The 26,131-nt window shown below is 38.4% G+C and overlaps 2 protein-coding genes across 6 annotated transcripts in view; one reads left to right on the top strand and one right to left on the bottom strand.

Annotated features, from left to right (window-relative positions):
* Positions 1-26,131, bottom strand: part of LOC131932792 (E3 ubiquitin-protein ligase TRIM56) — a 54,425-nt gene that overhangs the window by 23,565 nt on the left and 4,729 nt on the right. For 4 of the 5 annotated variants that reach the window (XM_059289701.1, XM_059289700.1, XM_059289703.1 and 1 more), the window contains exon 3: positions 3,947-4,125. In XM_059289701.1, the coding sequence (XP_059145684.1) occupies positions 3,947-4,125 (179 nt within the window). Of the gene's footprint in view, positions 1-3,946; positions 4,126-6,949; positions 7,259-26,131 lie in introns of those variants that run through there. The other variant, XM_059289702.1, reaches the window with a different exon arrangement.
* On the top strand, positions 830-3,096 carry LOC131932793 (uncharacterized). The gene is made up of 2 exons (XM_059289706.1): positions 830-933; positions 1,158-3,096. Exons 1-2 carry the CDS (start codon positions 879-881, stop codon positions 2,099-2,101), a joined length of 999 nt encoding a protein of 332 aa, XP_059145689.1. The 5' UTR covers positions 830-878; the 3' UTR covers positions 2,102-3,096.

Below are 26,131 nucleotides of genomic sequence, written 5' to 3' on the forward strand. Positions count from 1 at the left end.
CAACTACATCTACATCTACATCTACATCTACATCTACATCTACATCTACATCTACATCTACATCTACATCTACATCTACATCTACATCTACATCTACATCTACATCTACATCTACATCTACATCTACATCTACATCTACATCTACATCTACATCTACATCTACATCTACATCTACATCTACATCTACATCTACATCTACATCTACATCTACATCTACATCTACATCTACATCTACATCTACATCTACATCTACATCTACATCTACATCTACATCTACATCTACATCTACATCTACATCTACATCTACATCTACATCTACATCTACATCTACATCTACATCTACATCTACATCTACATCTACATCTACATCTACATCTACATCCACATCCACATCTACATCCACATCCACATCCACATCCACATTCACATCCACATCCACATCCACATCTATACTCACACCCACACCCACCTCTTCACACACATACACACATACACACGCACACATAACACACGCACACATAAAGTAAATACCTTATGAAAAGCGCTGACTGTTAACCCACATATCAATGTTTATCAATTGATAGGACAATGAGATGGTGTACTGAAGATGGTGATAAGTCGTAAAACAATAAGTCGATAAAACACGTTTACAATATCACTGACTACTGACCCAAATATAGACTTATCAGTTGATATCTACATGAAGCTGTGATATCTACATCATTGTTTAGTATTGTGTGAGCACAATTAGCGATATCTCTACATTAATTATCTTTATTGTCCATTAGTTCGCACCATTGTCTTGTAGGCCTATATATTCTCTTGTACTGGTAAATTGTGCTACAGTCAACTAGAAGAGTGTCTACAACGTTTGCATCATGAGATCAATACTTCTAATAGGTTTATACTTTGTTTTTGAGATACAGACAGGAGGTACTTATGAATTATAAATTATGTTTTTTTTATAAACGTATTTGATTTAAAAATTGGGGTAATAATAATTAATGCTTGGTTGCAGATTTACTTGATTTTTTTTTTCAAACTTTAATTCTTAACTTTGCCTTAGAGATCATTACAATGTGTTCCACGATAGTTTTTAAAAAGAGATTTTAAATAACACGACATGTTTCGACTAAATCAACTTTATCATGTTACAGATGGTGCAGTTCAACTGTCTGCCAACCCAGGTGTCATAGACCCGGGCGTGACGTCATTGACCGTTAGGTGTGACGTCAACCAGAGCAGCCAGTCGAACATGTCCGCCATCTTGTCCATCATCGTATCCCGCGCTGCCAACGGTTCCAGCACCTACACCGACCTGGCCTCGGTGGTCACGTTTCTGGGTCAAAAGGTCAACGTCCTGTCGTCTGAAGGTCTCACGGCCAACGGTTCCGTTCAGGATGCTGGTCACTCTTTTCTGGAACTACACTGGAACCAGCCAACAGAAGCGCAGGCTGGTCACTACTTGTGTACAGTACAAGGTCCAGACGCTGTTGGACATAACATCGACTGGATTGCTGAAACTGACGTCACAGCCACACATCCGGGTAATAACCAGCTCCTGGACAAGATCCTGCAACTGGATCTAGACTTGAAGCTGGCCAATGAAAAATTGGCAAATCTTACTCGTGATTTCACCAGCATCACCCAGGACCTACTACATTACAACACGGCCAGGGAGAAAGACATGCAACAATTTCTGTTTAGCCCAGGCTTCCTTCACAACAACTCGACCATCGCAGTTTCCAGAAACCGCAACAGTAACATCGGTGCCGCGGAGAATTTGTGCCAGATTTACGGCGGTTACCTCGTGGAGATCGACGACGCCGCGGAATACACGGCGTTGGTGGCGTACCTTAACAACATCAGCGACATCAAATCCGTCTACATCGGAATCTACAGAGATGTCCAAACAGGAGAATATAAATTCAGGCGCAGCGGGAAGACAGCACCGGTGTTGGTGTGGGCGGACAATATGCAACGAGATTATGTTGATGACGACATTTGTGTGCTGATGTTGAAGATACACCAGTGGAAGATGTTGGTGTCGCTTTGTGGAGACAACAACCTGGCTGTGTGTGAGTTTCCTCGTGATGTTTAAACGGTCGTTACTTCCGGCAGTTGTCATACGTAGAAATAAAGTTAAAACGCTTCAATCAATAGGCTTGAAAAGTCTAATGTAATCATATCAATTTAAAAAAAAAATCTTTTTTAAAATATGGCCACCGATAAAATTTTAGCTACATTTTTAAAATTAAAGCCGTTTAGGAACCATCGATTTCACTATTTTTTATATTTTTATATTGAATATAACTCGTTGAAAAGCCGTTTAGAATAATTTTATCAATACAAATATGTTTAAAAACTGCTCTCAACTCCTCCTTGAAGTCAACCGGAGTGGCCAGGGAAAGTAAAACGATGAAAGTCACAAAAAATGTTTTCCATGATAAAATACACAATAGTGATCTACGATGTACAGCCTAGTATTGTATTTATATTAAATAATATAACATCACCACAATACCCTTTCTCTGCTAATTCAAATTAAAAATAAAAGTGTTAGTTGAATTACGATTATATTTCTAGTAATTATTTGTTTGAATATTTCTAGCATTACTAAAACCGGAAGTCATTTTATACTTATTTCTCAAATGTTATAAAATATTAAATTTTGGTTGAAAAATATACGTTCTGGCAACAACCAGTTGGAACCAGCTTATCAATCCTATTGTTAACAAATGTACGTCTTATTACATAGCTATTGTTGGTTCAAAAAACACACATAAAATAAACACTTCAATTATATTGTTGATATATTTTAAAAATAAGATCGAGGTCTAACCTAGCGCTTACACTATGACTTAAAGTCTATGGTCATCCAACTAGGGGCTGTATGCAATAGAGGCCTATCAATACATGTGATTCTATTTCTTTCTTTACAGTTACCAGTTTCATATATCTTTGTCTAATGATAATGTTTCTCTTTTGGATTTTTTGTTTACTTTACTTAGTAGTAAGAATTTCCTGCAAAAGGATTTTGATTAATTTGGTCGTGATATTGTAAACAGTCAATAAATCACAAAACTTTTTTATTAATTGTGTCTTGCTCTTGAGTGTTTTATTAAATGTCTTTTGTTACCAGCAGTTTTAAATTAAATTTTTGTTTGCCGTTCTGGATGAAAATTAAATTAGTCCTCATGTGGATGTTGTCGCGGCGTTGATGTGATTGGTGGCAAACACGTGACCGGACTACGGTACAATTGATTGATGATGACAAAGGACGTTGATTAATTAAAGAAGTCCGTGGGGTAGCTGGATTTGTGTGGGACAGCGTGTACCAGGGGCCGAATGACCATACCGTCAGACCTCCCATTGAGAAAGGGGGTGGGGAGAGAGGCCGTTATGAGGGCCCATTTTTTTTTCAACTTGATAGACCAGTGGTTTCGTAAAAAACAAATAGATCTATTGCAGCAGTGATTGAATACACAGTAACTAGCACACATGAGCTGCAGTGTGAAAGGCGAATCCTCTCACCACTTCCATGACTTACTGCTCCTTTTTGGATGCGTGTTTATATATATATATATATATATATATATATATATATATATATATATATATATATATATATATATATATATATATATATATATATATAAATATATATATATATATATATATATTTATATATATAAGGGGCTCGGAAAAAAAATTACAGTAGGATGATGGGGCCTTTCTAGTTTCGCCATTGCCTTTTTGTGGCTATAAAGACAATTGTCTTAACTTACAGACTGGACTACCCGTAACCTAACCATGACCCACTTATGTTAAAGACATGTTTTTCCTTCCAGAGTGACATAAACATGACCTAACCATGACCTACACATTACCTTCACATTACCTACACAAGACCTAACTATGACCTAACTAAAGACACCTGCCTTACCTTCCAGACAGATCTTGCAGGTGAGGAACTCCTCGTGGATCTCCTGTGCGAGCTTGTTGCCTGCAGCGGTGGTGGACATGTTGCTGCAGACGGTGGGGGGTGGGGGACTGGGGGACGAAAGACTGGACGGGTCGATGGCCTGAGTGAAGTAACGGTCTCTCTCTAGACGGCGGCGGTACCTGCAAGACAAAGTCATATGAGGAAATAGAAAGACAAAGTCATATGAGTTAATAAAAGAGGCATATGAGAAAATAGAAAAAGTCAAATGAGAAAATAGAAAAAGCCATATGAGGAAATAGAAAGACAAAGTCATATGAGAAAATAGACAAAGTCATATGAGAAAATAGAAAACAAAGTCATATGAGAAAATAGAAAGACAAAGTCATATGACGAAATAGAAAAAGTTAATTGATGAAATAAAAAAGTCATATGAGGAAATATTCACATTTTTTTCCGTTTTGAAGAAAAAATGTAGGCTATTTACAAACAATAAAAGCTCTATTGATCAAAATAAGATATGTTTTAATTAATAATTTTAATAACTTATACCTACATAGACGTGGATTCTACATGAAGTAATATAATAATTGGGGAATGAAATAAAACATAATCAACACTGTTTACATTCTCCCTTAAGTCTAGATATTTACATTCTTTAATGTATCCAGACCTTTACATCTCACTTAGACCAGACCTTCAAATCGTTCAAAAAAAAAAAAAAAAAAAAAAAAGAAAGTCTCTGACTTGTATACTCCATTTAGATAAGGACCACGTCCCCCATTGTCATTTTATGTCCCGATTTTGTCTCGACCATCACAAGGGTTACCTCTTTGAACCTGAGGGTACATGGGGAACGTGCTGTTTCTGTTTCTTGGCATATAAGGGGATAGTGTGGTCAGCACTATGTCCAGCCGTCTTTAACTTAGTTAGGCAACCGTGAACTGGGTGAACTCAGTGAAGTTCTACTGACTTGAACCCGGATTCGAACTTGAGACTTTCAGGTTTAGCGCTCTAGCAGTCTAGCGCTCTAGCGCTGTGCCAGGCCGTCCCTCGACCATCACAACCAAGATTTTATTGGAGAACGCCATTCGTTTTGTTAAGTTATTCCACGCGCCAGCATTTACAGAACACATCCCGAGTTTAGTTTAGAACTTCAGAGAAAACTAATGTAAACTTTCTCTAAAAATAGCCACAAAAACAAAGCGAAAATTCCCGGTGCGTTTTGATGACAAGTTTGGCACGACTCAGACAAGTTTCATTTTCAGCTTCAGTGAAATCTTCCTACAGGAATCTATTTCCGGCCACAGGGGAATCGTTAGGTTTACGTCGCCATGGCAACAGACATTTATTTTTGTTTATATATTTTTTTAATGAGAGGAAAGGGGGGCATTTAAAAAAAAAACCAAGTGCAGCTTAAAAAGTAAACTGTTGCTGTTCTTCTAAGATGTTGTGTAGGCCAGGGTACGATGTGTCGACAGAAACGTCGCAGATGGACGGAGTATTCCAGGAATATTCACCAGAGAAGCATCTGGCAGTATTTTTTATACCCAGGTCTGACTCACAAGATGGCATAATTCCCTCACCTATGTGACGTCATGATGGATAGGGGAGGTGGGGGGCAGGTGCACTGCGAGAGGTATATGTCAAGGTCACGGATTCGCAAAGAGCTGACAAAACAAATTAACGTTAAACCAACCCCTCCCCCCAACCAACCCACACCCCCACCCCTTTAACCAAATTGTGTCTATATTTAGTTCCCAACCCACAACTCCTTTCTAAAATAAATAGAACAGTGGCGCAGTATCAACAAAGGGAGGTAGAAAATGAGTTTAAAAACAAAATAATAAATTTTCTCCCTTTAGTTGTCCTTGATCGTTACACCAGGTGAAGACGCCCGTTTGTGAATCAATTTTGGCAGCACGCGAAACCCCAGTTGCCAGATTTTTTACCCCATCTTGACCGAAATTATTTTTTTTTTACTGAACATGAGCAAAACAAGAAGGGTATTTCAACAAATGTAGGTTTTAAACTATTAAAAGCGTTGTTTGATCTTAATATTATGAAAGAATTAAAATATTATGGGACCAATTTTCTGTTATGTTCCTCTAAGTTGCCATGACAACTATACAATTTTTATGTTTGTATTTATCGGAAGTGAAAGAATGTTTACTAATTTTTGGAGCTCTACGTAAACAGGGACAGAGGTCATGTTTGTTTTATAAATCAACTAGAAACTGCGTGACACAAATGTCACATTTCAGGAGTCACATTTTGAAGAAAGTCATATTTTGAAGAAAGTCACATTTTGAAGAAAGTCAAATTTTGAAGTAAGTCATGTATTGAAGAAAGTCACATTTTAACAAAGTCACATTTTGAACCAAGTCATATTTTTTAAAAGTCACTTTTTTTTTAAAATTGCATTTCGAAAAATGTCATATTTCAACAAAAGTCATATTTTCAGATAAGTCACATATAACCAAAGTCACATTATAACAAGAGTCACGTTTTTTTAAAGATCTCATTTTTTCAAGTCACATTTTAACAGAAGTCACATTGTGTTCGAATGCTATAGATTTACTCTAATTTAGTAAAGAATACAAACCTTAATTACACGCCATTAAATGAATTAAAAATGCTAATTAATTCAATACCGTTAAACGACTAAAAATGCTAATTAATTCTACACCATTAAATGACTAAAAAATGCTAATTGATTCTACACCATTAAATGACTATGAATGCATCCGAGACGTAATTCAGTGACTAACAAGAGCCCTGGATAACAGTTATAAAGTTCTGTTGTACGTCTTTTAATATTGGCTTCATCTTTACCTGTTCTTTACCTGTAGGATTCTTTATTTAGTACAATGCTTTTAGAGAACTGCTTAATTAAATTAAGAAATCAGCTAATGAACAAATTAACTAAAGGCAAATATATTAGTCTTTTAAACAAAGTTAACTGATTCTTTAAAATGTTAATTTTGAAGTTAAAATCCCACTTACATTTCCGACATTGTTTCCGTCATATCCGCCATTTTTAAAATCCCATTCAAAAACTTTTTCAAAGAATAAACAAGCTCAGTAGAACTTGGACGATTCCAAAACTTTAACACACTTCCCCCACGAAAAAATTAATCATTCAAAAACATTTTAAAAGTCTTGAGCAGACAATAGAACGACTTAAAGATGATTAGATCTGTCTTAATGAGCGTGATTAAAGTACTGGTGCCAGCCTTAGAACCACAACAAGAGATGAACCCAGTGGAATGTAGGGTGCAAAAGAGCATCACTGCTACATGCGAGGGAACACAGTTGGCACGGACAGAGAAGAGTGGGTGTGTTTACCGGGGCTAATTGTGAGGGCTGGGTACAGGTGGCGGCACGGGAAAACAGCACTATACCGGGAGTACTTTCATTAAAGTACTCACCTGTGTGTTTTAAACGGCTTTATTTACTTTCCTTTATCGCGTTCTACGTTCTTTGTTTCCCCCGTCGTGATAGTTTAATGGCGTTTGTAAATATCTTTACATAAACACACACTAACATATCTAAATTTATTTCATTATATTAGTATATATGTATCTCTCTATGTATATATATGTATATATATATATATGAATAATATATACGAATATATACATATATATGTATAATATATATATATATATATATATATATATATATATATATATATATATATATATATATATATAGGCCTATGTACATAGGTATATGTATATATATATATATGAATAATATATGTGTTGTGTATAATATATATATATATATACATATATATATATATATATATATATATATATATATATATATATATATATATATATATATATATATTTATTTATTTCTTTATTTATTTATTTATGTGTGTGTGTATGTATATGTGTGTGTGTGTGAAAGTGTGGTCTATTGACCGTCAGGTTCGAAAAATGTAACTGTATTTTCCTTAAGTAGTAATGCTTATATTAGGTTCATTAGTTTTACCCTAATGATCAAAATTATCATAATTACTGTAATTAACTTAATTTCATTTAATTAGTCACAGCTTAACGATCTAACAGCTTAACGTAAGGAGCCACAACTGCGGCTAGACCAAACCAGACTTTAGATAACTTGAGAGGGTTGATGGGTAAATCAACGCTTTTCTTGTTACACGTTTAATTAGCTTCACCTGGTTTATACAGACGGCGTGTTCGCGAATAGACATTTTTAACAGCGGTGGGATTAATTCATCTCGTTTTATGCCCAGGGCCGGCTTAAAGCATGTGCTGAGTAGGCACTTACTCGAGGGCCCACGAGAATCGATGCATCATATAGTTCTTATAAGTCTTTTTAAATTCTAGCAATCTTTATCCCCCCCCCCCCCCAACACACACACACACATAACACATACATCACCACCTTCAAATGTTTTGTTTTGAATTAAGCTAAACCAAAGATTTTTAATAGGCATAAAGACAACGCATCATTGCTCAACCTTTTCCTGTGTGTAGATGTGAATCGAAGGTAATTTAAATTGTTATTCTTGCGAGTAGTCCCAGCGCTGTAGTACATTAAGTACTAGCTAGTAAACTTAGTGTACCTAGTAAACCTAGTGCACCTAGTGCGTATAGTAAACCTAATGCATCAATACACACTACAGCTAGTACACTTAAAATACATATAGTACTCTGTTATATATGCCTGCTATTGTCGTGACGGCTATGATTACGCCCTGTCTCTTGTTATAAATCATCAAAAAAAAAAACAACAGTAACATTGTTTGAAAACAACTTTTGTAATACTCTAAAAACAACTCGGGATAAATAGATAATTACACTAACTTGGCTGTATAACCATGCTCATATTTCATGTTACAGCAAATATACTATCTGCAAACATTATATTAATTAATATAGCAAATTACATGTTATATTGTATGCATCATTTGTTTACAATTATTTTTATCCGATATCGATATATTTTCATTATTTTTTTATTAAACTTATTTCGGGCATCACCTATTCTCCATTTATAATCATCATTATCCTATATCAGTTCGAGTAATATAGGATTGATAAATTCCAATATAAGGGTACATAACAACTAACAGCCATATACGCAGTTGATTTTACCGACGCCTCCCATCACAATAACAAAATACAAAATGAGTTCACTAGATAACGTCTACAGGTACAATCCGTTAAAACTGAGCTATCTTATAATGAAATCACTGAACCGTTTACCTGACGGGTGAGTCTCTAATCTCTTAAAGTACAGGATCTAAAGAACTTATCCATGTCCGAGAGATATCCAGGTAAGCAACGTATCCAGGTAGGTAACCTATCCAGGTAAGAAACCTGCACAGACAACACACAGAGACACGTACACATCTACCTGCTTGACTCTGGGTTTCGCCTTCACCTTTTTTTTGGTTACATCATAACCCTGAGGTGTACCTTGTGGGGGAGGGGGGGGGATGAGCATATGGTATTGTGTTTAATACACCCCCTCCCCCTGATACAAACACAGGCGCGGAGTGTGAGTAACGACACGCGCATAGAGTGGGCGTGTGGGTTTCTTTCGGGATTTGTTTAGAGTTGGTGATGTTGTTGGGGGTTGAAATTGTTTCCAAATATTAGCATAATGCACTATCTCTTCATATACCGAGGTCACTGAAACAGGTGAACTTTGCTTAACTTGCTTCATGGACTGTAAGGTTCAAATTTGAAAAGGTACTTTACTATTAACATGGGAACAAGGTCCTACACTTTCCCAGTTTCAAGTAGGTGTCTTCATTTTCGTCTTTTTCTTTTAAATTCCAAGTGGGAAAATGGGAAACTGTATAACAGTGTGAAACTATGGGTAATAGTGGGAATCCTAGAGTGATATTGGGGATTCTTGGGTAATAGTCGAAAACCGTTGTGAACAGTGTCTACGCTGCGCATGATCATCACGTTTTTTTTAGTATTTCTGGCGACAGGAAATACGTCACGATCTAATATTAACCATTTCGATTTGGGACATTAAAAACATAAACTCCACGTGACAGTCCTAATTTATTTTTTACACGTGAACATAAATCAGAGGTTTTTTTTTAGAAACTTATGAAGGTACACTTGTGAGACATAAGGCTAAAGACTCAGAAAATTAAGACACAATGCTAAAGACTGAGGCAACTGAGACACAATGCTAAAGACTGAAGAAATTGGTGTGAGACGTAAGGCTAAAGACCGAGGAAACTGAGACATAAGGCTAAAGACTCAGGAAATTAAGGCATTAGGCTAAAGACTGAGGCAACTGAGACACACGGCTAAAGACTGAGGCAACTGAGACACAATGCTAAAGACTGAAGAAATTGGTGTGAGACGTAAGGCTAAAGACCGAGGAAACTGAGACATAAGGCTAAAGACTCAGGAAATTAAGGCATTAGGCTAAAGACTGAGGCAACTGAGACACACGGCTAAAGACTGAGGCAACTGAGACACAAGGCTAAAGACTGTGGAAATAGGTGTGAGTCAGCTGCTAGGAACACAGGTGTGACTCAGTACACAACTCAGGTATCAGATCTAGCGGTGCCACCACAGTCTGGGACTGTGATGACGAGACAGGTGATGTGTAGGTGCGTGTCTCTCCGACATACCTGGTATGATTACGGTGGTTCCCCAGACAAAAGTCACATGACTGTATCGGAATCTAAATTAACAAAACATGCTAGGGTGGACATCGCGATAAAGGAGTATAAATTGGTGAAGGTCTCTAGGTGTGAGAACCATCCATGGTATCATGCTTGTTAGAAATAGCCATGGCACCTACCTCTAGATTTGAGAACCACCCATGGTACATACCTCTAGGTATGAGAACCACCCATGGTACCACCCTATAGGGCTGATAATTGGGTCACCAACCAGTTCTACGGCTCAATATAACCTGCATGAGCCATAGAACTGGTTGATGACCTACTTACCAGCCTTCTAAGTGTGAGAACCACCCATAGTACCATCCTCTAGATGTGAGAACCATCCATGGTATCCACCTCTAGGCGTTAGAACCACCCATAGTACCATCCTCTAGATGTGAGAACAACCTAAGGTACCAACCTCTAGGTGTGAGACAAATCCATTGTCCCTACCTCTAGGCTTTGAGAACCACCCATGGTACCAGCCTCTAGGTGTGAGAACCATCCATGGTATCCACCTTCTAGATATGAGAACCACCCATAGTACCACCCTCTAGGTGTGAGAACCATCCATGGTACCACCCTCTAGATGTGAGAACCACCCATGGTACCTACCTCTAGGTGTGAGAACCACCCATTGTACCTACCTCTAGATGTGAGAACCTATTATGGTACTTTGTCTTTAAGATTCATACATAGTACCAGCCTATATATTTGAGAACCACACATGGTACCAGCCTCTAGATTTGAGAACCACCCCTGATTATCAAGATGCAACCATAGACTTACGTCAGAAGAATGTCGCCTTCACGCTCCTGTTACAAACTCTCGCGAGACTTCACACTTAGTCACGTGACGTAATGTAGTAAACAAACAAATAATAACCCACCCTAGACACAGCAGTTGGCGAGAAAATCTAATTTTTTTTCTGGGATTTCCTGATCTCTTTTTCATGTTTTTCTATATGGCTTTGGCAATCATTTTGTATTGAAATAAAAAAATACGCGTATAGTCAGAGTTATCGCACTTGTTCTATTTTACTTACATTTGATCAAATGAACACAGTAATTCTAAGTTGATTACCTGGATGATAAGGATTATCGTTGCTGGGAGTGTATACTACATTTAAATGTGATATACTAACAGCTAAAAGAAAAATCATAAGAAGAAAATCGCATTTTATAAAAATAAAAAGAATTTGAAAAAAAACCAGGAAAATTTTAAGAAAAAAATCTTTATTTAACGACTATCCTAATCATTTACATTTTTTTCTTAGATTTTTTTCTGTGATTATTTTTCCGTGACTTTTTTTAAAAGAATTTCCTGTGGCTTTTTTCTGTGACTTTTCTTCATACAATCGTGCCTAGAGCAGCTAGAACTATGTGTACTAAACAGGTAAAAGATCGCGACGCTAAGCAGCAACAAGAGCAGTCACATAGCTAAGGTATTTTCTTCCTAGTACAACACGGTCGTTGATGCCACCCCCCCCCCCCCACACACACACTCCAACCCCCTCACTTAAAAATAATAAACAGTAAGTTACCGCTTCATCTGAAAATCCATTCTGAGATTTGTAATGATTGTAAGAACATGTTTGGTAGCAGTGGAATATTGTAGTATGTTGTTCTTCTTCGAAAAATTAGAAATACAAGTTATTGTTGTTTTTTGTTGGGTTTTTGTTTTTTTTTTTTTTTTTTGTTTTTTTTTTTTTTTTTTGCAAACTTGTTTATTTTTTAAAATAAATTCCTTTTAAAATATCAGTGACGTAATAGGTCGCGAGTGATTACTTTGATGTGATTGATTGTAAATAGTACAACTAACATGTGCGCACTGGCCGTTCGTGTGACAAGAACGAATACGATTCATTCGATGCCCTCGTCTTTGACTAACGTTGAACCAACCGCACCACCTCTACTAAGCTACTGATCAGACATTCAATGTTCACTTAACGGTAAAATAACGTTATCGAATGAAAGATTAAACTATACTACCCAAGGTCAATGTGCAGTCATAAGCAATCGACCAAGTCCCACAAAAATCATAGTCGTTGTTACGTTATTAAAAGATTAGACAAGCGGATTAATAGAGGTTGGGAGGGGGGAGGGGCGGGGGGGTAGCGAAGTCTTATAACACAATAACATCCCATCTGCTGAGATAATTGCGCGTGTGTCTGTGAGATAACGGTGAGTCAGTCTAAAGAATCTTTCTGTACTACGGTAAACAAAAAAACGTATTTAGTCCGTATTAAAAACACAAAGAAAAAAAACCCTCTGCCGACCCCATTCTACCCCCTCCCCCCTCCTCCCCCCCCCCCCCCACTATTGTGCACAGGTAAATTCGTATTTCCAGGTAGTTCTGGCACCTTGTCAAGTCTGCCTTTAAGTTTAGCGCAAAACAAAACTTTAAATTTGACATGTAAAAACAGTATGGTGACTTTTTTCGTCTCTTCTAAGAACCCTTAACCTAAAAGATGAATGGGGAAAATCCGATAAGTGGAGCAGCAGCCTTAGAGCCGTGCCCATAAAGCGAGTTGTATTTTGAGGAAATGAGAGGTGGGACGGTTGTGGTTGGGTGATAGAGCGTTCTAACATCAAAGTTCCGAATTTGGATCTACGACTCGTCTGTAGTACGTCCCTGAGTCCACCCAGCTCTGATGAGTACCTCACTCGCGTTAGGGAAACAGAGTTTCTTCCAGGCATCTACCGCCCCCCCCCCCCCTTGAACGAAATGGTAGTTATATAGAAAATATATACGTTTAACAGTGCCCCCCCCCCGAAATGATTAATGATTATGTAAAGACTTCAGCAAGGAAATTGAAAACAAAAGTTCATTTATTTCAACTGCCACATAGGTTTGTCACTGATTTTGTGTTGAGTATTTTTTATGTTACATCATCTCGTGTTATTTTTTTTTCATTTTGTTAAATTCATTGATGTTTACATTTCGTTTTGTTTTTTCCAATTCTGGCCCGAAATTGTGTAGTTAACTGAGCTCTTATACTTGGATCTTGCATCTTAATGTAAACATTGTTATTTTAAGTTACTGTATGGTCAGTCACTTTATCATGACAAACAGCTGCTTTTTAAAAATAGATGAGGAATTCTCATTATATAAAATAAAAGCTTATAGGTTTTCAAAGAAAAAACCTAATGTATGATAAGGCGATGTTAAAGCTTAAGAAATGTGTAGATACTAGGCGACCCAAATTATCCAAAGGATATTTTCTGTTGTTAGAAAATCGTACATAGAAGCTCTACATTATGCAGTTATTTTTTACACGTCATGTCGACTGATTGAGGGCCGTACGTTTGTTCGACCAAACGTCCATTCGGCCATTTGCCCCATCCAGGCCAACGGCCATTCGGGAAAAGGACGATTCGGATAAACGTCCACTCGCGCAATTGTTTTTCTTATGTTTGTCGTATACACCGCTCGCCTATAAGATTTGATTCCTCTCTTTATTTCAATTGATGCTTTCTCTGTCTTGGTTTGTCCTGTATAGACCGTAAAATAACAAGGGGGGGGGGGAGACGGCCAGGCTTTAATTTTGTAAGGAAACACCGGTTGCTAACTTTGTTACTAAAAATAGACAGTGTGGGTTAAAACTTACAGAACTGAATGTAAACTGTCAAATATGTGACGTCACTGTGCCCGGGTCACTGGCACATGTTTATAGTTTACTCAGCGTGGCGTCATCATGTCCAAAACTTTATTAACTGTTTAAAATTTGCGCCGAGTGACGTCAGACCTGACGACACCTTTTGAGACGTACATGTGCTGGCATGTGGCTTAAATGGTAGTTCAGGTGTGCGGTAGTTGTGAGGTAATCATGTGGTAGTTGTTTGGTGGTTGTGTGGTGGTTATGTGGTGGTTGTGTGGTTATTGTGTGGTGATTGTGTGGTGGTTGTGTGGTGGCTGTGTGGTGGTGGTGTGGTGGTTGTGTGGTGGTTGTGTGGTGGTGGTGTGGTGATTGTGTGGTGGTTGTGTGGTGGTGGTGTGGTGGTTGTGTGGTGGTGGTGTGGTGGTTGTGTGGTGGTGGTGTGGTGGTTGTGTGGTGATTGTGTGGTGGTTGTGTGGTAGCTGTGTGGTGGTGGTGTGGTGGTTGTGTGGTGATGGTGTGGTGGTTGTGTGGTGGTTGTGTGGTGATTGTGTGGTGATTGTGTGGTGGTTGTGTGGTGGCTGTGTGGTGGTGGTGTGGTGGTTGTGTGGTGGTGGTGTGGTGGTTGTGTGGTGGTGGTGTGGTGGTTGTGTGGTGATTGTGTGGTGGTTGTGGGGTGGTGGGGTGGTGGTTGTGTGGTGATTGTGTGGTAGTTGTGGGGTGGTTGTGTGGTGGTGGTGTGGTGGTTGTGTGGTGGTGGTGTGGTGGTTGTGTGGTGGTTGTGTAGTGGCTGTGAGGTGGTGTTGTGGTGGTTGTATGGTGGTGTGGTGGTGGTTCTAAGGATTATTCTGGGATCGTATTGGGGTAGTTGTGACGATACATCGCAGTGGAGTAGATAGTTAATGATAGTCAAACGGGCAAATTATCGGGTTGCTATTGGAGGCTTATGATGTACTTTTAGCGGTAGGTAGTTGTGTGTGCATGGTTACACTGTAGTGCGTGGGCACTTAAAAAGATAGTTTTATGAAGTACAGTATTTTTAAAAACGTATAGATTTACGGTTTTAGGTATTTTGACGTGCCATAATTAGTTGATTTTCAATTATTTTCTTTTTATAATGTTACATAAAAAATATAATAATACTGATACCAACTGATGTCTAAACTTTCCTTGTCTAATGCACTGTGCAAAATAAGACCTAAAAATGACCTGTTCTTTTAAAAAAAAAGACCTGAATAAAGTTTGTATAAACCGGTTTAAAAAACGTGTTTAAGCGAAATTACTTTGGCACGGTGTCTGTTTATTCCAGCAAATATAAACTGACTGGTGCTATTTTTGATGGCAGTGGAGTCTGAGCGAAATGTAAGGTGGGAAAGGTAGGGGTCAAGTGGGGTTAATTAGTGGTCATGTCAGGCTAATTAGTGGTCAGGTGGGTTTAATTAGTGGTCAGGTCAGGGTAAATTAGTGGTCAGTTGGGGCTAATTAGTTGCCATGTGTAGCTAATTAGTGGTCAAGGGGGTTTAATTAGTCGTCAGGTCAGGCTAATTAGTGGTCAGGTGTAGCTAATTAATGGTCAAGTAGGTTTAATTAGTCGTCAGGTTAGGCTAATTAGTGGTCAGGTCAGTCAAAAGGGACGGAGTGGTCTAACGGTAGAGAGCTGGACTGCTAACCCGTAAGTCTCGAGTTCGAATCCGGGTTCAAGTCAGTAGACCGTCCCTGAGTCCACCCAACTCTGATGGGTACCTAACTCACGTTAGGGAAAGTAAAGGCGGTTGAGCATAGTGCTGACCACATTATCTCTTCATGTGCCGAGTTTACAGAAACAAGTGAACTCTACTTCACTTACCCTATAGACCGTCAGGTTTGAAAAGGGAAACTTTTCAGTCTTATTAGTGGTCAAGTGGGGCAAATTAGCGGTCAGTTGGGTTTAATTAGTAGGCAAGTGGGTCTAATTTGTAGTCAAGTGGGTCTAATTAGTGGTCAGATGGGGCTATTTAGTAGTCAGGTCAGGCTAATTAGCTTTCAGGTAGTTAGTGGTCAGATGGTGTTTGTTAATTTAGTCACTTGATAATTTGATTACCTGTCATATTAGTCACTATTTTCATCAGTCATTTGTCCATATGGTTACATGCTGCTTTTGACATTTGTCCATATGGTTACATGCTGCTTTTGACATTTGTCCATATGGTTACATGCTGCTTTTGACATTTGTCCATATGGTTACATGCTGCTTTTGACATTTGTCCATATGGTTACATGCTGCTTTTGACATGTGTCCATTGATTCATGTACACTTTCCAATAAGTCTAATTACAACATCATTTAGTCACTAATATTTCGACTTTTTATTCACATGTACATTTCTTTCAGGTAATTATTTGTACGTTCATTTTTTTTTGTTGAGTTAGAAATATTAGATCTAATTAAAGTTAAATTTAAACCTTAAGAACACGTATCACTTAACGATAATTAATTAATTAATTAATTAATTTGTATTTTAAACAAAATGTCATGTTTTTTTTTTGTCCAATGCTGCTTAGTCTAATTATTGTAATTAATATCGAAGTGTCTACTCGGAATAAGATTTTTCGGCAAAAGATAGTTCTGCGCATGCGCAGTGACCTATGGCTAGGGTTAGGGCTAGAATGAGGGTTAGGGGTAGGATTAGGGCTAGGGTTAGGGATAGGATTAGGGCTAGGGTTAGGATTAGGGCTAGGGTTAGGGATAGGATTAGGGATAGGGTTAAGGATAGGATTAGGGTTGGTATTAGGGTTCTGCGGTTGTAAATACACGCATGCGCAGTACCATCGAAAACATCGCCGCTAAGTCGTAGTTTCTCTCCATTGCGCATGCGTATCGCATGCGTATCTTATTCCGACTATGTGTAGGGGGGGGGGGTGGAAGCAGGCGTTGTAACTGAAATAGCAATATTAACAGAGAGTGATATTTCAACGCCAAGGGTAGACAAAGGTACAGAAAATAGTCCAAGTAAAGACAAGCAGTCTAGTTGACTAGGGCCTAGTGGTAGAAGCGGTAACACGTCTGACTTGATGCATGGAAGGCGATGGCGATAGGTGCCGTGTGGAATGGTAGGTTCGAAACCCGTTGGTGTCTGACTGCTTGTCTTTACTTGGACTATTTTCTGTACCTTTGTCTACCCTTGGCGTTGAAATATCACTCTCTGTTAATATTGCTTATTCCGACTAGAATCGGCCAATTAATATTTATAATTCGAAAACTAATTGTATACAAGAAGTATCCTAATCGTGTCTTTACTTCAGCTAGAACTAAACGTCCTAGTTTAACTACTGTAGAGGCAGACGACGATGGATTTTAAACTGCGGCCAGCCTGCTCAGCTGATGAGCTTCGTTCTAAAAATAGAAACACAGATGCGTTTAAAGGTGAGCAAAGGTATTTTTGTCATGACGTCACTAGCCGGGCCCGGCTAAGGGCAGATAATAAACTTCAGCTTGTTAAACCGGAAGTGCGCGCAAAAAATTTCGCGCGCGTTTGCTTCGTGTAAATCTAGAAAAGGGACAACCCGTGAATTCAATGAATTGGGCGGGAAAGATAAAATAACACAGTCAAGGTGTATCAAGGGAGAGAACCCATGCCATAAAGAAACCACAGTTGTCTTCCTTACAAACTTATCCACCGACAGGCGCGGTGATTATTCACGGGAGATAATGCAAATATTATGTTCGCGCGGGGCAGACAGGAGTTGTCTGTGCTTGTACAGACAGCGGGATCTTTCAATAATGCGAAGAGGATTGGGTTGTTGTTTTTTTGTTGTTGTTGTTTTTTTGTGTAAATAATCAGTTATGAACCCTCGGTAAAAGCTTCCGTGTTATGTTGATTTACAAAAAGAACATAGGACAGTGTTTGGGGGTGTAAGTCTATAAAACCTTTACATTAAAAATACACACAATGGTGAACTAATTATCCCATGCCGTCAGTAAACACAAGAGTTTCTTCTCTAAGCATCTCTTCGGAGGGACGGAGATCCCCCCCTAAGAAATTCTACCCCCTCCCCCCCCCCCCAACCCCACCCAACGAAATGGAATTTATATAGAAAATACATTCCCCCCCCCCCTCCCGGAAAGTTTAGTCTGCCCTCTCCCCCGGAGAAAAAAAGTCTGGAAGAAACACTGGTAAAAACTCTATCTGAATATTTTGAGGAAAATGTATTAAAATAATTTCCTTATAATCAGCCACAAGTGATTTTATTTTAAAAGCAGGGTGAGAGGTTTGCTAGTGTTAAGTTTAGGGGTGGCGAGATGTCATTCAAGGTTTCTTTCAGAGATTTTTCTTTAGGTTGGAGGGGGCGGGGACGCAGGTTTACGTATATATTTTCTATATAAACCATAGTCGTGAGGGAGGAACGATAGATGTGCTCTTAGGAGATGGCGGACAGATACCAATACCAGACTCATCGATCCAATCGTAATAGAGTGTTTGTTTTCATCGTTACCATGGGGATGGGGATCTGTTCAATCCTCTTGTGTATGAAAGCGACTGTTACAATACCATTCATACACAACACCATCCATTATTAGACACCATTCATGCACATGATTCAGACACCACTCAAGTACACCATAAGACACCACTCATGTACACCATAAGACACCACTCATATGCATCATTCAGACATCAAAAATGCACATCATTCAGACACCACTCATGAACAAAACCATTGAAACAAACAGTAAGTCTTAGCTTCCGTCTATCGAGTTCAATCTTCCACAAAACTTAAATCAAACGAAAAAATGTGAAATAATATATAGAGAATATAATTAATTAGATAATTAGTTTTACTTTTTTTTTTCATTATTGAAAAAAGTTTAGTTAAATAGGGGAGGTAAACACGAAATAAGCTTTAAATTAGTTTTCATGAGTTATTTCCCCTTAATACTCATCCTGTACCAATAAATTCAGTGTTCCCTTCTACTTGAAAGATTTATTTTAAAGTTTCATCGAGATTATTTTCAAAGTCAAAGATATATTTTAAAAATTGTCACAAATAGATCACTTTTTTTTTCAATTAGATCAGAGATATTTTCAGACTGATAAAATTTCCAAAGATTAACAAAAAATATATACATATTTTTTAAAAAAGCATATAGACAATGGTGAATGTATGTTTTCGTCCTTCTTGTGTTTTATATTCTACCGAACTAACGTGTATGTGTTTGCTGCGCTAGAACAGCCTACGTGTTTTTTTTTTATGCTTGGCGTTCTATTAAAATAGTACACATTATTATAATCGAACGCTTCAAAAATATTGGTGTTCTAGTCTATGTATATAATTCTCCTCTGGGAACCGTTAGAAAACAAGCTGCAAGCGCCTCCTTGCAGTCCCCTCTCTTTCTCTCTATCACTATCACTACCACCCCCACCCCACCCCCACATTGTCTGGTGAGTTGTGGTCACGCTAAATGTTTACAAAGCTAAATGTTTACAAATCGTGGAGCCTATTAGGGGCAGATAATTTAGTTCGATTTTAAACTTACAGGAGGTAACTAAGAAATAACTAAGAGGAGGCTGCTTTCACGGTAGGGGGGGGGGGGTAGTATTTTCAGTGGCAGCATTGGTACTGTCGAATTCACAAATTATGAATTACTGAAAAGTAGAAAATAAAACGACTACATAGCGGCGTATGATACGCTGCGGGTCGGCTCGTTTGTGATATTTTACATTTGGACTCAGCCAACTTGTATTATTGCTAAAATAAGTATAAATCTAAATTGATTTCTTAAAATAATGCATGTGTAGCCTAAAAAGTTGATTTGCTTGAAATATAATTAGATGAATGTGAAATATTAATGTGATTTATATTAGATGAATGTGAAATATTGATGTGATTTTGCACTGAATAAGTTTACGCCGTGATAAAAGAATTGTTTTTACTTGTTTGTTAGTTGATGTTTTTTGTAAATAAAATGTTTGTTAGGGATTGTATTAAGGTGTTAGGAAGATTATTACACAAACTGGCACCTGAGTAGGTGTATCGGTATCTTAGGGAAAAAGTTGTTTATGGGATGGATAAACTAAGACGACGATTGAGCTTGTGTTTCAGAATTTTTAACAATTTTTTAATCAAGTTGAAAAGTAGTCTTATATAAGGACAGTATATAAAGCTTAGTGTCCATTTGGAGGTGGAAATATCTACGTGTTCGTTAACCGGGGTATGGCTCGGCTGATATGGAGGGGTAAATGTACTAGTTCGTTAACCGGGGTATGGCTCAGCTGATATGGAGGGGTAAATGTACTAGTTCGTTAACCGGGGTATGGCTCAGCTGATATGGAGGGGTAAATGTACTAGTTCGTTAACCGGGGTATGGCTCAGCTGATATGGAGGGGTAAATGTACTAGTTCGTTAACCGGGGTATGGCTCAGCTGATATGGAGGGGTAAATGTACTAGTTCGTTAACCGGGGTATGGCTCAGCAGTAGCGTAGCGAGGGGGGGGGGGGCAGGGGGGGGGGGTAGACATATGTCCCCGGGCGCCGACCTTAGGGGGCGCCAAAATGGGTTGGAAAAATAAATTGAAAGGTTGAGGAGGGTGAAAATCGAAAGTTTGAGGGGGGGGGTGCAAATAGAAATCTCGAGGGGGGTGCAAATTGAAAAGTTTGTCCCCGGGCGCCGGGAAGGGTCGCTACGCCTCTGTGGCTCAGCTGATTTCTTTTAAAGATTGCATCAAGATTATTTTCAAAGTTAAAGATGTTTTAAAAATTTGTCAATAATAGATTAAAAAACGTTTTCAAGTAGATCAGAAATATTTTCAGGTGGAAATGTACTTGTTCGTTAACCGCTGAAAAGAGTCAGCTTTTTTTATCTTTGGTATGGCCATTTGTTCTAGATCATTCTAAACAGTTACAGCCCTCTACTCGTTATCTGACGTCTAGACTGGTTGTTGTTTTTTATTTGGTGTACGGGTTAGTCACGTTGACAGGTGATTTTGTTCAGTGGGTGTGTTTGTGTGTGGGTGTGTTTGTGTGTGAGTGTTGTGGGAGTGTATTTGCGTGCGAGATTTGTTAGCGCGTGTGTTTTGTTTTTTATACAAGCATGGCGTTTCTGTGTTCAAAATTGTATTTCCGTGTAGCGTGTGTGTTTTTCTGTGTAGTGTGTGTGTTTTTCTGTGTAGTGTTTGTGTTTTTCTGTGTATTGTGTGTGTTTTTCTGTGTAGTGTGTGTGTTTTTCTGTGTAGTGTGTGTGTTTTTCTGTGTAGTGTGTGTGTTTTTCTGTGTAGTGTGTGTGTGTTTTTCTGATGTGTGTTTGCGAAATGTGTTTTGTGTATATGAGGTGGCAAAGAAAAATGTGTATCCTAAGCTGTGTGTAAGTTTGTGTGTGTGGGGTCAAGTAGAACTGTCCGAATTTTCACTCCTGCGTTTCCGTCTAGACTGACGACAGACTGACGAGGAAGTGAGTTAAATAAAAGCTTGTAAAAATAATGCAGTTTTTGTGTGTGTGAGTATAACAGCGATAATGGTTAAATCCCATTTCGCTGACATATATGTAATATATTCCTTAATATATCAAGGCAATAGGCAACAAGACTGTACTCAGTTTCGGATTTAAACTTAATTATACCCTAAGCTATTTGAGATATGGGATCCGAACATAAGCTGTTTTATGTTGTACAGTTTCCATTGGAACTAATGACAGAGCAGTATATTTAAAGGTATATGAATATTGCACAATTGAAAAAAAAAAGCTTGTTTAGCTTATTCGTAAATCCGGAAATAAAATTGTAATTGTAAACTCTGCTAAGGTAATAGTCTACTAGCAAAGATCCATAACAACCGTTTTCCAGTATAGCCATTTCTTCTGCTTTGTGCTACCAGCAACCAGCATCTTTGATGTCATAGTTCTTTATCCTTAGGTCAAGCTCTGACATAAGAGAAGAGCTAAAGTTTTAATTTAGCTCTTCATCTAGTCCATGATTAGGACAGGTCAACCCACTCGTCCCTCGATTACCGTAATCCGTTGATGACATCTGATTTACAAACATCTGACTTATTAACATTTGACTTATAAACATCTGACTTAGAAACATTTGACTTACAAACATCTGACTTAAAAAACATTTGTCATAAACAAGTGTCACAAATATCTGACTTACTAACATACTGACTCACACATTTGACTTATAAACATCTGACTTAAAACATCTGACTTACAAACACTTGTCACTAATATCTGACTTACTAAAATGTGACTTACAAACATCTGACTTAAAACATCTGACCTACAAACATCCGACTTAAAACATCTGACTTAAAACATCTGACTTACAAACATCTGACTTACAAACAACTGACCTACAAACATCTGACTTACAGACATAGACTGGACATTGCTATCCCTTTACACTCAATAAATGACGTTTCTCATTTGTTTCGTGCACACATTCTTCCCCATTAATGTTTTTAAATTACCCAGGTGTAGTAACATCCCCTACTTACCATGTACATATATATATATATATATATATATATATATATATATATATATATATATATATATATATATATATATATATATATTTTTTTTTTTTTTCTTTATAGTAATAGTAATTTAGTAATTTAAATTTAGTAATTTAAATAGTAGTCTATAATTTATTTTCTACTTTTTAGTGCATCATTACATAAAAGCTTGTTATTAAAACGTTTTTTATGAATTTTTTTTTTTTGTGCATTAAAATTTTGTTTTTATAAAGGTTTGTGAAATTTTTGTTTTGTCTTAATTTTTTTTCAACCATGCATAAAAAAATTTGAAGGCGTACCTCAAGCAATGCACAAACGATGCGTTAATGACTGAAAAAAATGAGAATCAAGGAATAACTTCCGCTTAAGAGCGTCTGCCCATCTAGGCCTACATTCTTCCAGTCCTAGCATTTAGTTTTTGGCTTCTTGACAGAAGAGTTCGTTGAAAGGGAGTTCATCGATACATTAGTCACTCCCCCTTAAACTACCGCCAAGAAATAGTTTAGAGTTAAAAGCGGAAATGTGTACCTAAATAATTCAGTTGGCGTTAAAATCTAATTTAGGATTGGCATCTCTCCTCCCACGGGCTGGGGAAAAAATCTAGTTACGAAGACTTTGTTTATAATCACGTGGTAATTAAAGAATTACAAATCTATTTTTAGCACATGAGGAGGTTGTGAAGTAATGAACAAATATCGACGGCTTGAACTCCGCTTGAAGGATACGTCATTGGAGACGTGTTTGGGGTTCAAAGGTTAGATTTGTGGTTGGGTTAGGGTTGTGAAGAGGTTAAGTTTAGGGTTGGGATTAGTGCTCAGGAGGTCGGCGTGGTCGGGTCGGTTAAGCTCATGGTTGCTGAACCGAAAGGTACCGAGTTCGAACCCCCGGGTAGATGAGGCTCGATAGCTGGGGACAGCCACTCATCTATGAGAGAAAACTCCAAAATCAAATAACTGCTGACTTGTAGTTTGTTCTTGGTTGAACAATTGCTATGGAAGCAAACCCTGAGAGAAAAGCAGACACGTAATGTTTAATCGTGTAGATGTAATCCCTCCCAAATTTTTAATTAAGAAGAAAGAAGGAGTGCTCGTGTTAGTATTCAGTTGGGGGTATTGAAGCACATTGTTTTCAGTCGTTTTAGTAGTTAACCTATGACGGAACTGCCAACGAAAAAGTGCCTATAACCAAGTCTGCGTGCTATGAGTAAAGCAATGAGTCAGTGACGTTGGTGAGCTGACAAAAAACTTCCACCGCTCTGAGCCGAACTACACAGTAAAGTCCATGGTACTTTTCCCTTATAAGGTAATAGTACTCATATAGTAAAGTACTCATTCGAACTTGTCGGTCCGTGGTATAAGTGAAGTAGAGTTCACCTGTTTCTGTGAACTCGGCATATAAAGATGTAGTGTGGTCAGCACTATGCCCAGCCGACTATACTTTCCCTAACGTGAGTTAGGTACCCATCAGAGATGGTTTGACTCATGGACGTTCCTTTGACTGAACCCGGACTCGAACTCGAGACTTACGGGTCAGTAGTCGTATACTCTACCATTCGACCACGCCGTCCCTCTCCCCTATAAGGATTCAGTGCAAATTATTGTAATCTGCACCAAACCACTCTAGCCAAATAAAATGAGGGTGTCCTGATTACTTTTAATGTGTGCTGAGCGCCAACCAAGTGTTCCCGTTAAAGGACAGTCCATTACGTCATGAAGTTTTAACCGATTTACCTGCACCCCCCCCCCCCTGCTTCCATTTACAACCCATCATTCTTTATCGTCAAAAAGAACCAGAACACCTATAACGTCACATGCCCCCCCCCCCCTTTTTTTTTCACCAAAGTTCTTACAAAAAGAAAAGTGTTAAAGAATTTAGAAACAAAGACCAGATTTGTAAAATATAAACGCCCCCCCCCCCCCCCCTCCCCATCTACAAAGTCAACTCCGACTTCATTTATGGACGACCCACAAAGAAAGTTTGCCAGAAACATTTTTAAAATTTGTTTTTCTAAAGCTTTTTTTATTTATTTAAGTTGCATCTCTGCCGCTTCTCTCTATTAGAGATTTTAAAATGCCTCTTAAAATGAAGATACGCATTTTTTTTTTATAAAAAAATATTTTCCGAATTCAAACGAGCCGCGTAAATGAGGCAGGAGTTTTTTCCCCTGATCTACGAGGCCTGTGACCTACCTGTTGATCTCCCCTGCGGTATCAAATCTTCACTTGAGTTTAACCTAACATCTGAGAGCCAGCCCTCGCCATCATCATCAAGATAGACTTCTATAAATACGGCGACCACGTGCACAAAAAGGCAACGGATATGACGTCAGAGTCGGACTAAATACAACTAGATAATATATCAGTAAAGGCCATGGGGTTTGAAAAAGTGGATGTTGATTCCGAGGGTTTTTTTAACTAGTTCCGCTAAAACGTGGTGAAAAAAAAACTTGCCAAGAAACGAAACAATGCAATATATTCCAGTTTTTATTTTCTTGAGCATTCAGTTAATTCGATTTATTTTTTAACCTGGTGTTTAACGTTTGGTCTCGGTAATTAGCCTAGTATGTTGCATCTTCGTGAGGGTACAGGATTATGGATACGTGCGTTTGTTTGCTCTCATTTATTACTTTGGTAAATGGTTGTTAATAGGAAGCGGGTCAGGGTTTCTTTCAGATATTTTCATTTTTCTTAATGGGAGAGGGGCACTTCAAACTTCCGCGGACAAGGGGGGGGGGGCGCACTTAAAATTTCCGTGGGGGTCGGAAATAGATTAAAATACTTATTTTCCATATAATTATTTTTCTTATTTCATCCGTAGGTGGGGTGTCTGTCATCCCCCCCCCCCCCCACACACACACACGGAGAGATGCCTAAAAAAAACTCTGAACGTCGTTTGCCGTTGACCGGACAAAACCCTCCGAAATAGTAGAGCTGTCAAATGTTGTCTTACACTTATATCGAAATAACAAGTCTTTGTCGTGTCATTTACACTGGGCCCGTGGAATTACCGACCAAAACGCAAGCCCCCCACCCCAAGCAACCCGCCCACTCAATAGTGTGATTATGTAAATTCTACCCCTAATATTTTTCTGGCACCCCTCTTTCTACGTATTTAACTTTAGCTTACACATTTACATTTGTTGTGGTTGTTGTTTTCTTATTACTTAAAAAAAAGTTAAACTGCGACGTCGGACTGATAATCTTCTACACACGGCAGATAACCTCTTTATAAAATTACGAAACTCACCCCCCACCCCCCATCCCCCCACCCCCAACCCTATCTCTCTACCGCCCATGCCGTAGCTGTGTGGATGTTGTTATGTTGTTTGTTGCTGCCACTATCAGTGATGACGACCAGACAGAGGCGTAGCGACCCTTCCCCGCGCCCGGGGACATACTTCCAATTTGGCGCCCCCTCGAGAG

The sequence above is a fragment of the Physella acuta genome, unplaced genomic scaffold (assembly GCF_028476545.2).
Source record: "Physella acuta isolate Inbredline_101_S28 unplaced genomic scaffold, ASM2847654v3 ptg002283l, whole genome shotgun sequence".
Classification (NCBI taxonomy): domain Eukaryota; kingdom Metazoa; phylum Mollusca; class Gastropoda; family Physidae; genus Physella; species Physella acuta.